We start from the raw sequence: 13,678 nt of genomic DNA, 5'->3' as shown, positions 1-13,678 counted from the left end.
CAAAGGATATTTGCTGATGGTCATGGTTTAACTGTCCACATTCAAAGGAGAATAATGAAAATACCATGAGTCGGCTGAAAAAATTACTAAGTAGATCAGACTATGACCCTTTTGTGTCATACCCTTAAGGGACTACATAAAAAAAAATCAATGAAGGATAAAAAACTTAATTCAAATAGTTTGGGGGTTGGGGGGGGGATCAAAATTGTTGGAACTTATGTTGAATTCACATCCATTGTATAAATATATTAATTGGGCAATCAATTTTGCCTAAATAAAATTCAGAGGTGTGTAGGGGGGTCAGTGAAAAAACTATATGAATTAAGTTTTTTTTATCCTACATTGAACTTTTGATGTCGTCAATAAAGAAAAACGTGTTCGTTAGAGAAAATCCGAAACATATCATCGGTCAAAGTCTTGAAATTGAGCATTCGACAGACCAGATGTTAGAAAATTAAGTTGCTCGTCAAGTTTGGAAGCAAGTCAACGTTGAAGAAAAAAAAAAAGGGATCATAGAAAAAAGTGAAATCACAACGAAAAAAAAAAGAACGTTGAGAAAAGTAAAAACGGAAAGTCTCTAATCAAGTGGCAAAATCAAAATCAAACGCTTAAACACATCAAACGAATGGATAACAACTGACTTGGTACGGCCGTTTTCCTATGTGGAAAACGGTTGATTGAACCTTCTTTTGTAGCAATATAAAGCTCCCACTTGTACGGCAGTTGCATCTAATTCCATTATATTGACGACTATGCGTGGACAAAACAAACAGACACAATAGGTAAAAATGTAAAACAAAGCAGTCAACATTGTGTTATAACCCTAATTATTACAGTTGAGAAGAATGATTCTATGGTATATAACCGCTAATTCAAACCAGGTCGGGAGAAATATGTATATATAAGAAAGTATTACATATTTTAAACAGAATTGTTCCAACGCATAACTGTATCTTTGCCAATAGGTGAACTATTTTTGTAGTTTTGATATCTAATGAAAGCCTAAGGAATAAGGATCACTATAATTAAACTCATAATACAAATACTAGGGTTAAAATTAATATTGACGCCAGACGCGCTTTTAATATAAAAAAGACTCATCGAATCAACTTTTATTAAAAAGAATTCTTGATAATAATGAAGAAGTATACAAAGAATTGTTCAGATAAGAAGTACCTGAAGAATTTTATACTATCAAACCTCTTGGAAGTAGTACACTCTAATATGCAACTAGAGGTTAGTTGAATTTTTCAACACAAGTCAGGATAAGGTATAGTTCTGACAGTTTAATCTTTTAATCTATCATGATTGATAAGAAATGCCAAGTCGGAACTATAACTATAACAGTTGTTGTCCATTCGTTTGATGTGTTTGAGATTTTGATTTTGTCATTTGATAAGAGACTTTCCGTTTTGAATTTTCCTTTGAGTTCAATATCTTTGTGATTTCACTTTTAAACACTATACGTCTTCTTACCTTAAACGGTGATGTAAAAACAAAAGATAAATGCAAGATGTAAAAATTAGTTGGAAAGGACTTAACTCATCAGATAAGTACTACTTATTTTACCACAAAGAAAAATAACAAAAATCTCGAACACCAAAGAATGTTCCTCAATTATATAAAAAGCCAACTTAAAAAGCTAAAGCTCTTCAACCGAATGGTAAACAACCGTCATATTCCTGACTTTGTATAGACATTTCCTTTTTAAGAACATGTACTTTTTATTTTCTCAAACCTATAACATTTAATTTTTGTTTGTTTGTGAAGAAAAAAAAGTATTCATAGTTGTAAGTTGTGAAAACAGAACGATATTAAAGTAAGCGCGTGTTTGCTACATATGTTTTTCCCTTTGATAACTATTTACACCACTGGGTCGATGCCAATGCTGGTGGACGTTTCGTCCCCGAGGGTATCACCAGCCCAGTAGTCAACACTTCGGTGCTGACATGAATATCAACAATGTGGTCATTTTTATAAATTTTCTGTTTACAAAACTTTGAATTTTTCGAAAAACTAAGGATTTTCTTATCCCAGGCATATATTACCTTAGCCGTATTTGGCACAACTTTTTGAAATTTTGGATCCTCAATGCTCTTCAACTTTGTACTTATTTGGCTTTATAAATATTTTGATATGAGCGTCACTGATGAGTCTTATGTAGACGAAACGCGCGTCTGGCGTACTAAACTATAATCCTGGTACCTTTGATAACTATTTCCCTTTATGTTCTTGAACAAAAGATATTGGATCGAGCGAATCATCAATGATATAAGATAATGACTTATTCATCAGCTCCGATTCAACATAGGCAAATAAAAGGGAATATTTTAAAAAGCAATTCCAATATATTTCTTCAATCCAAATTTTGTATTGCATTTTAGAATTATTCTTATCATTGATTGTAACATATGCTTAATCCAGCAACTTATTTGTCAACAACTATACGATTGGGTATAATGTATCGAAAATATTTCCATTGAATGATCTTTCAAGCTATAAGGTGACTACACCAGATGGTCATCATGTCCAGAGAATATATAGGAATGTTTTATTTACTTATTTCATATGGTATTTTTTGGTAATATATTAACTTAATTTTGTTTCAATCTTTCTTCTAGAATAATAGACTATATAGCATATTTTATATATTTTTAGCTTGTAACCAAGACTTGTTTCCTCTCAATCGTGTTTTTTAACTTTCGAACAGTGGTATAGTACTGTTGCCTTTAATTATAAGGTGTGTTTTGAATCAGGAATGTACAAGACAGAATTTGTAATCAGCCAAACTTATATTTAAAAATCTAGAGGTTAATTTAACGATACGCATAAAGTTTGTATAACTATTAAGATTAACTGTATCGTTATCAGACCTTTTTTGCACTCATCTTGAAGTGTTTGTAGAGTATAGTCAGTTTCAGACGGCCCAATACCTAATACTTTAACTTGTTGTTGATTTCGTAGGATTATAATATATATAATTTGGAAAATATTCGTATTGGAATAAATTTTTAAAGATAATAAGATATTTAGGTCATTTCAATTTTTTAACGACTTATTGTATTTGTACAGTGTTGATCAATTAAAGTTGTTTACTGCTTCCACCAATCCCTTTCCATTTGGTCTTAGGCTGATTCGTAAGATATCCCTTATATATATTGGATATTATATCGAAAAGTTATTAAAAATATCTTGTTAGAGTCAAATCTCAATTGATATTGTATGCTCGTGAATGTTCACACTATACTGACTTCATATACAGGACGTGTTAGATGAACGAATGATGTTGACAAATAACAAACGAGAGTCGAGAGATGATAAAACTTTGAAAGGGTGGTCTTAATATGTTTTTCTATCGTTAATAGAATGTATTTCTTTTTAGTTGTATGAAACATGATAAAGTGAAGATTTCATTATGCTCTGTCAATTCAATTGTGACCCTTTCTACCAAACCAGCGCAAAATTTAACATTGATATTTATTTAACATTTAAGTCTGCATGTTCGACATTTAATCGTATTGGATAACGGTAAGCACAATTCTATTCGCTAATATAAACAGGTTCTCTATGAAATCGTCAAGTTTAAGTCCGTCGTGTCTCTTTTCTTGAATCGAATTGAATTATTGTGCATCTCTTTAGTAGCCAATGAAACAGCTTCGTACAATTTTATGGGGTTTTGGTCATCAATTAAAACTGGTTTTGTACCGAGTTCGGCCATTTTCAACCTACTTTACCGTCAACTGTATAGAACATAGTGATCGAAGAAATACCAAACAACAAATATAAACACGAATAATATTAAGTTCTTAGCCACAAAATGACCATCAAAAGACGGTTTCTAGGAGGCCAGTTGCAAAAGACCGATTTATAAGAAATCAAGTTCCAAATCTTTTAAAGGTGTTTGGTATTGATACTTATTAAAATAAACAGAATATCTTTGTTTATGAGTCATTTATTTTTGTTAATCGGTATTTCATAATTTGTTTTTACAAATATTATACATAATATGTAGTTTGACTCTGCTCTCTGAACTTAAAAACATTATCGTCGAGCAAGGTAGCATTGGCTGATCCGGAGGTAAAACTCCACTATGTCTTCCGATTTATTTTTTTAATTATATAAACGTTCCTTTGTTCATAAAAAGCAGGATCGGCGTCTGTGAAGCAATATTAAAACAAATATTATTGTACCTAGTATATCATTTATTACTCTTGTGAGATGGTATCTTATTTGAATGTCTCAATTGTAGACTTTCGACTCTCAATTGTAAACAATAGTCGTATATCTAACATGTCTAATGCAGACACTTCTCCAACAGTTATTATGAAGATATATCAAACATGACACTCCGTAAATTTTATGGACATAATCACAAATTTGATTAAACATACAATGTGTCTGTGTCTAAAATAACTAACTATGATTTTACCCCGTCTTACATTAACCGTCTAGTATTGGTTTAACTCTTCTATGAAGTCTGTCTGCATGGAACTGAATGTGCTCTATTCAAGAATATCACTGATATACTGAGTGTGAATTTGCATTGCTATATGACATGTCTCAGTATTTTGTACATCCAACATCCAACATTCATGTGTTTTTTATGTTTGAGATGTATTTTTGTCAAAAAGTGTTGTCATTTTAGCGATAATTATAAACATTGGCATAACAACGGGAGTTTTACACCCGCTTCAACTCACCATTTTTTATTTAAGTGTCTAGTACCAAGTCTGGAATATGTCAGTTGTTATTAAATAGTTCTCGTCTATGTATGTTGGCGTTTGGTTTTGTTGCAATTTAGTGTTCCTCTCGTGCCTTTGTTTTCGTCTTAATATTGATGTGTTTTATTCGGCTTTAGTTTGTAACCCAGATTTATTTTCTTTCAATCTATTTATGACGTTTGAACACCGGTATGATAAGGCTTATATCTGTATAAATATGAAGCAGATATTTTACTCTTTCTTATTATAGATACCATACATTTAGCAATTCATACACATAAGATAAATATTGATTATTAAAGTGAAAAGTAAAAAAAAATACCTCTACAAGACAATTCCTGGTTCTACTCCTTTTTTATTTCATTTTAACGGGCAGTTTTCCTTATTTCTTTGTTATTTTAGAAAGGTTATAGAACATATTACATCTCATATGATCTGTATAAATAACGAATGACCAAAAAAAATTAAAAAAAAAAAAAAACCATCTCTTTTAATAACACGTTTTTTTTCAATTACACACCATGTTTTATGAATGTGCACTATAGCATTTTCATATCAAAGTTTTTTTTTCTTTTTTTTTTTTAAAGTTTTTTCAGATGTAAACATTGCATTAAACAAACCAACAACAATGTCATCAATATTTGTGCGAACAGGATATAATTGTTGTCACTCCGATTTAGCTGTTGATGGGAAAAAAGCGTTATGGGAAGGTGACATTTTTATGTGTGCACATACAGATAGAAACGATGATCATCGGCCATGGTGGGCAGTCGACCTACTGAATGTTTATGATATCAATGTGATAGATATTTATGGACGCACAGATGATTGCTGCCGTGAGTGAAGTCAAGTATCTATGTAAACCATATGTTAATTAGAAACAAATGCAAAAAACATGAAATTTTAAAGAGTGGGCAATATATATTTCAAATGCAATTACCGAGTTCGAAGGTATATGAGGGCGGCCATAATGGTTTTTTTTTCACAAATACACCTTTGTGACTTAGTTGAACAATTATTTTGATCTTGATCTTCACTATGCTTTTTCTTTTCCTTTTACGTGACATACTTTCTACTTGTTCTAGTAGTAGTTCATAATTTGTTTAAGTTTCGTCACCAAATCTTATGGATTTGAAAGTTAGTAATTCAAAAATAATTTTTCAACATGTTTGTTTATGTGTTACATATTTGTTTTTCGTTCATGTCTCGTTTGAATTGTTTAACATTGTCTTATCGGGGCCTATTATAATTTGTTTAAGTTTCATCACCAAATCTCATGGATTTGAAAGTTAGTAATTCAAAAACAATTTTTCAACATGTTCACAGGACTGAACATATACCCAAAAAATATCTCTTGTTTGTTTCGTTGTATACGATACACTTGTAAGGATTGTTTTTAAAAAATTTAAGTGCAAACATCCAAGCTATTACAAAGTGAGATTGCAAAAACCCATGGACAGACAACTACATCACTTTATCCATGTTGTTCTCAAATTTCTCAACAATATTATGTTCCATGGATCAGTGGTAATTTTGAGAGTCGAACTACTAACTGTTCAGACGTAATGACTCTTTGTGACCTAAAAACTGAATTTTATTGTTTATTTATGATAATGAAAATATTGCTTTACCATATGAATGCGGGTTTGACATTGACCGTTTAGTAATTATTCAAATAGGTTTTAAAAAATGGATATTATTGGTTTTAGATGACAATATAAGTACCGTTTAAAACATAGTATAAAGTGTGTTCACTAGGTAATCTTATTGAAGGTTTAAAATTCTTTGAGATGTCCCCTTTGTTTATCGTTATCTGTGTTACTTGGTAGTCAAAGTGTAACTCAATGAAATTAATGCCGTTTTCATATAGAACCTTTTTAAAATATTGTCTTATCTATTAAACAAATGATTAAGAGAATTAAATAAGCCGACATTAATCAAAGGTTATATAAGAGAAAACAACTATCTATATGTGAAACACTTTAAGAAACATTCAAATAAAACCTAATGCTTCAAACATGTAACATTTATTCTACATTTACTAATTACAAATGATATTATATAATACAATTTATGTATATAACAATCTAAATTAACATATATATTCAAACAGCCAACGATTTGGAAAACTTTGATGTGGAAATTATTATGCCAACATGTAGTAAAAATTTAGACAAGGGAAATATATATCACTGCCACTATCAAGCCACTGGAAGTCAAAGAATCACTATTAATTGCTCTCCAAACACCAGAGGGAGAATTGTCCGGATTAAACGCCGTGACAAGAAAGCATTGGTTATTTATGAAATAGAAATATATGGAGATCAGATCAACAGCCTGCTACAGTCAGGTATTTATATATTGAGATGTTATATTAATTTTTAAGACAAAAGTGAAGGTTGGTACAATTAAAACGTTTAAACCCGCTGCAATTGTTTGCACCTGTCCTTAGTCCGGAATCTGATGTTCAGTAGTTGTCGTTTGTTGATGTGGTTTATAAGTGTTTCTCGTTCCTTGATTTTTTTATGTAGATTATACCGTCTACAGTAAAACTGCATTTGCTACTTTCCAATCGTCAATTGCTGGTGGCTAATCCTCAACTACTGTACTGTTATACCTAAGTTATATTGGTTTATATGATCGTCTTTATACGTCATACATTCTGGAGGATATTTCTATGAAGTGAAAAATAAACTTTATCCATCTTATGCACCTAGATTTGTTTACAGATTAAGCTGCATAAGAAACTCTATCTTTGATATATGTCTATCATCCTTTTTTCCTATGTTCAGTTTCCAGCACCAGTAGCATATGTAGTGATTGATTCACAGATACTTTCAAAGCATATGCGATGACGAGTCCCACCTGTTTTTGATGGGACTCATGGTGCCATGTTTGTAGTTTTATATGTCGCATTTTGTAGACTTTCTTTTTCTTTTGGTCAGTTTTTTTTCGATAATATATTCTTTTAGTTGTCAACAAAGTTTGATTATCTCTTTAATATCTTTAACCTCTCTTTTGAATGTTTCCCATTGATATAATAATCTGTTCCCCAAATTATAACTAGTGACAAATACATCACCAAAAACGCGAAGTGTGTTATCGATGATTCAAAACACTGTGTACCTCAAACTTAAATTTTAAAACACGATATCATGTTACTTCTGGTTTATTTCTAGATTTAGTAAAATGATGTCGCAATCAACACAACTGGTAAAATATTTGAGCAAGTTTTGTAAAATATTCCCCAAAACGAGTTATTTAAACAAAAATTAAACAATTATGGTAATAAGTAAGGTCAAAACAACGTATCTCAAATTATTCGGAAAAATTACTTGCTACAATATGTATGTACATCCGAAATACAGCAGTATCTGCCGGTTGCATGTTACTCGTCAAAGAGAGACAAAAAATACAGAATTGACATTTTTAAAAACGCATAAGTCTATAATAAACAATCACCGCCATGACGAAGAGAAAACAAGAAGGCCAAAAAACAATAGCACAGAACACCCAATAGAAAACATAACAATTTGACCTCCCGCTCCCCAAAACAACATCATCAAAAACCAGGATATCATGAGTTTTGGAAGTGCGAAGAGATCATGCACTTGTGTATTAACATCAACTGAATCCACAGAAAAGACAAACATAAATTAAGAAAATATTTTAACTAAATTATACATGAATTAACACCAAATCAATGAAATTTTAAAAGTGACAAATTTATTCCTGCAAACTAATCATACACGAAGAGTGATTATTTACTTCAACTTGACTGAAGAAAACTACAATTTTAATACGTTTGATTTACAATAGCTCATTATCATGATCAGCATCGACAGAATCTTCCGTTGCTTCTACTCATTCATCTGTTTTCAGTTACATTCAAAATAAATTGCCAACTCACATTTTGATGTCATATCAACTATAAGGCATTTTCATTGATTTGATCTGTAACCTGTTTACTAAAGCGCCTTGTGACACTGCACGCAAAATCTTGGTTTTAGCAAGCCATTTGAATAGAACATTGTTATATGTTTTTTCTACTTTTAGGTGTTTCACTCTCTAAGACTGCATATGCATGTGGAAGAATCGGGTACGGATATATTGGTCCTGTCCTAGACACGTCTGTAGCAAAAAATGACATTCAGTGTACAAGAAAGTGCATCACCAAGACAGCCTGTACTGCTGCAGAGTATGACAAGACAACCAACGTGTGTACACTGAAAGGTGAATTTACGAATGGAACTAAGTCTTTTTTGTTTCAAGACATCGACAAGGATGTTTATATAATTCCTTAGGACATCAGTGTGAAGCAATCTTTGTATCAGCTATACTTGCAGAATCAGATTTGTCAAGTTTTTTAGACAGTTATAATTAATTTGTTTGATGTGTTTGATTTTTAAATTTGCTATTGGATAAGGGTAACATTTGTTTGTTTTCATTGTGATTAAGATGATATAACAATGTTGACTGCTGTACCCCTATTTTTAAAATTTTAACCAATTGTGTATGTTTGTTTTGTTCACGCATCGTTGTTAATATATAAGAATTTCATGCGACTGTCATACAAGTGAGAAGTTTAACTAGCTATTAAATCTGCCAATTCTACATAATAAAATGCCTGTACCAAGTCAGATATATGACAGTTGTTATCCATTGATTAGTTTGAGCTTTTGATTTTGCCATTTGATTAGGTACTTTCCTTTTAGAATTTTTCTCGGAGTTCAATATTTTTGTGATTTGATTTTTATATGTTCATTCAATTGATACACTAACCAGCTTATAATCACATGCGTAACGTATACATGTTAACTCTACACTATTCATGTTCTCTTTCGAGGACTAACTTGTTTAATTAATTAATATACTAACCATTTTGTCATAACAATGAATTTTCTCCCTTTTTTTTCATCTTCCAATATTTATTGAACTTCTGGTTGTAACTAATGTCCCTAATATAATTTAGTTGATAAACTTACCAGGGGTAAATGTTACCTTTTCAGATATAAACTATTGGGAGAACAAAAAAATCATAATTCTGTTCTTTTTACACGTGTCCTTCATTTATTCGAATTGTCTCTGCATAAATTATCTTACGGGCGAGTTTGCGGGGATTGTACTTATAAAAAAAAATGAGAATAAAACGCTCATTTTTTCATTTCTTTGTTTGTACATATTAATGTTAATACTGTCGTCGGCAATTACCCCAGATCTACCTATATTATTATATTTGTTTTTGAGTCTTTTGGAGAATACATTTGTTTTTGAGTCTTTTGGGGAATACACTTGTTTTTGCTTTCATTGTTTGTTGTTTCAAAATGTATTAGTCGGCCTGACAATGCTTTAACATCAACTACAGAATCCTCAACTTGTAAAGGCACTTGGTACAGGTACAAAAGTTTGGCGGGTCAAACACGTTTGTAAGCGCGCATCCCTCCACTTACCCGGGACAGTAGTGTTTTAGAACAACAAATGAAAAAAAATCATCAAAATCAGTAAAAAAGGGCTGAAATCATCAGATCTATAGATAGCAGAAAAACACCTGGACGTCGGAGGTTATTTGTACATCCCTATCACAAAACAAAATACAAAATGCACAGATCTTAGACTACTTGAAATTACTGACAGCTAGTATAAAAGTCATGTATCTCAGACGTTGATATCAATCTGTTCACATCCAACATCCAATAGATTAAGTGTAAAGAGGTCACAAACATGACCTTCTGAAGTCCACCATCAGCGGTTTATTCCCGGTGATATTGAAAATAACACTCACGTATGTCTGGTTTTAATGTTCGTCCACGATCGACTTGCATCAGGAAGATGACAGTGTACTTTGTCATGATGTACACTATATTTATCATGTTTGACATCTGACTCATACCAGGCAGCTACTAAGATCAGTGGACATTTAGTTAATTATAAATTATCTATTAACAAAAGTTTGAATTTTTGAAATACTAAGGCTTTTCTACCTCAGGAATAGATTACTTTCACAGTATTTGGCAAAACGTTTAGGAATTTGTCGTCCTCAATGCTCTTCAACTTCGTACTTTGTTTGGTCTTTTTAAAACATTGTTTGATTAGAGCGTCACTGATGAGTCTTTTGTAGACGAAACGCTCGTCTGGCGTAAATATAAAACTTCAATCTCGGTTTACTATGATGAGTTTATTTACTTACCATGATGATTTGTTATGTACAATTCTGGCACGTTTATTTTATTTATTCGAGTGTGATGACCCTGCTTAGATTGATCCTCTAATAAACATTTATTTCGAGTTATATGTCAAGGTAGCTTATTGTTGCAAGTGTACAATGGATTGTTGTCTCAATTGTTGTGTCAAGATTTTCCCATTACTATGAATAAATTTGGTTGAAAAGGTGTCCTTTAGATAGATGCATAATTACTGTTTATATCCTGTTCATATTGGTATTTGAAAAAAACCCACTCATTTTGAAAATATAAATGTTACTTTTTTGGTTTCAAATTAAATAAAGTTAAAAGATATTTTCTTATAGCTGTGACCAATTATTTAATCAATTTATTTATATTTATCGAATCACACCGCACGGACTGCGTGTATTTGATTGGCTAATTCATCATACTAGAGAAAACAACACAAGCGACATAAGTATCTACTTTATACATTAAATGTAACTTAACAATGGTATTTGTACGTATGAAGCGTCAACTTCATGTTATTTATACCTTTCAATCATACATTGTACGTATGAAAGTGAAAATTATTAATTTGGATTGTTTTTCTTTTCCCAAAATCATTTTTAGACCGTTAAAAAGGTGAAAACTTATGTATTACGAACTTAATCACTGACTGCATACGTAAGATGGTAAGTCGGTGATTCTTTTTACAGATATATATTTTTTTTGACAGTAAGCTAAAAAAAAATATGATTTTTATAGATAAAATGAAATTTATCAGTATCTTTTAATTTAAGTTGACATATGTTATGACGTTACACGAGATGTTCGTACCTCATTGGAAATTCGGTGTAGTTGGCAAGATGCAAGTCCAAAATATATAATCTTGTGAAATCATACTCATTGCTTTTGCTCTTATAATGGTAGAATTTTATGATTTTTTAAAATATTATTTTTTTTAATTTTTCAAAAAACTAAAATATATCAATTTTCGATAAGTAGTTAAAAGGCACCATCGATTTTGCGGAGTCTTAAAAGAATGTCGCACTTGCTTAAAAACAACGTTTAAGTCCAATTTTTGGTTTGAACGTTACGAAATTTTAGCGACGTTGTGTCACGCTTTCATGTACGAACATCACGCGTAACGTCTATACATTTTTTTCCAAATTGATTATTCAAGTTTTCGGTGAAGACGACATTTGTATTTTTACAGTTATTACGTTAATGTGCAATGTCATTTGTCAACTGATGAACATTTATTTAGATTACTAAAGGATCTTTGTAGAGTCCCCTGTCATCAATTCCAATCTTTTTAAATGCGTTGCAGCACATACTACAGGAAATTGAACAAGCTTAGAAGTTTTTGCAAGGAAATACATCAAGATTTTATAATTATAAGGAGTCAAAACAGATAAAAGAAAATGTAGCTGATGGTTGCAAAATTATTATTTTTTTTTTGCTTTCTGAAAGTTTATTCTCTTTCATGCTGAAAGAGCAAGAGCCATAACAACATATGCAAAGTAAATTTGCAGAAATTTCAGTCAAACACTTGTACACGATTTCATATTACATTAATTTTTTTTATAGTCATTTTCAATTAATATTTTATAGTGCGTCTTTTCAATTGTAATGTTATACTGCAGTTTTAGGGTGAAGGTTGGCGCCTGTTAAAACGTTCAAACCCGCAGCATATATTAAATGCACCTGTCCTAAGTCAGAAATTTAAGTCAGGAACAGTGCTTGTCGTTTGTTGGTATGTTTGATAAATGTTTCTCGTTAAAAATAATAATAATAAAAAAAAGAAGATGAGGTGTGATTGCCAATGAGACAACTCTTCACAGGAGACCAAATGACACAGACATTAATAAAAATGGTCACAGTAGAGCCTTCATCAATGAGCAAAGCCCATGCCGTATAGTCAGCTATAGAAGGCCCCGAAATGACAATTGTAAAACGTTTTACAATTCAAACGAAAAAACTAACGTCCTAATTAATGTACAAAAAAAAATGAACGAGAAACAAATATGTAACACGGCACCAAACGACAACCACTTAATTACAGGCTCTAGACTTGGGACAGGCACATATGTACGTAATGTGGCGGAGTCCCAACCCTCCCCTAACCTGGAACAGTGGTTTTATAGTACAACAAAAGAACGAACTGTAAAAATCATTTGAAAAAGGCTTATCTGTAGATATTCGGTCCCAACAGTATTTCATGTACATTGTAGAAACCCGCAAATATATTTGCTCTTCTCTTTATTTCATAGCAACGTTATGTTACATATTTATATATGACCTTTAAAGCCAAGACGCAAAGATATGCTGATTTAGTTTAAGTTTGGTTAAGTTTAATCGGTAATTAAACTAAATTGATTTATGTGGGACTAGTGCCTAATTAGCTATAAAACATTTTATTGATTGATATAGATCGTTAATCATCTAGTGTTAACTAGATATATAAGTCCCTGACCTGTGAAGTAGAGCTGTAGGAGACTTTATTATATTTGTTTGTCTGTCTGTCTTGTAGTCTTTTTTGTCTGTCTGTCTGGGGGTCTTGTTTGTCTTGTCTGTCTGGTGGTCTTCTCTGTATATCTGTCTGGTGGTCTTGTGTGTCTGTCTGTTTGGTGGTCTAGTCTAGTTGTCTTGTATGTCTGTCTGTCTGGTGTTCTGTGTCTGTCTGTCTGTTTATCTGGTGTTCTTGTCTGTCTGTCTTTTTATCTGGTATGTCTGTCTGTATGGTGGTCTTTTCTGTCTGGTGGTCTTTTCTGTCTATCTGGTGGTCACGTC

The 13,678-nt window shown here is 31.7% G+C and overlaps 2 protein-coding genes across 2 annotated transcripts in view; both read left to right on the top strand.

Moving 5' to 3' along the window:
• Positions 1-13,678, top strand: part of LOC139528816 (fucolectin-like) — a 62,804-nt gene that overhangs the window by 30,546 nt on the left and 18,580 nt on the right. The gene's annotated exons all lie outside the window — the stretch shown is intronic.
• LOC139528817 (fucolectin-like) lies at positions 5,319-9,770 on the top strand. Its single transcript, XM_071325026.1, has 3 exons — positions 5,319-5,557; positions 6,835-7,071; positions 8,778-9,770. The coding sequence occupies exons 1-3, from the start codon at positions 5,350-5,352 to the stop codon at positions 9,023-9,025; spliced, it is 693 nt and encodes a 230-aa protein (XP_071181127.1). The 5' UTR covers positions 5,319-5,349; the 3' UTR covers positions 9,026-9,770.

Source organism: Mytilus edulis, chromosome 6, assembly GCF_963676685.1.
Source record: "Mytilus edulis chromosome 6, xbMytEdul2.2, whole genome shotgun sequence".
NCBI classification, from domain to species: domain Eukaryota; kingdom Metazoa; phylum Mollusca; class Bivalvia; order Mytilida; family Mytilidae; genus Mytilus; species Mytilus edulis.
Note: the sequence above shows the minus strand (reverse complement) of the source record. Positions and strands in the feature narration are given on the sequence as shown.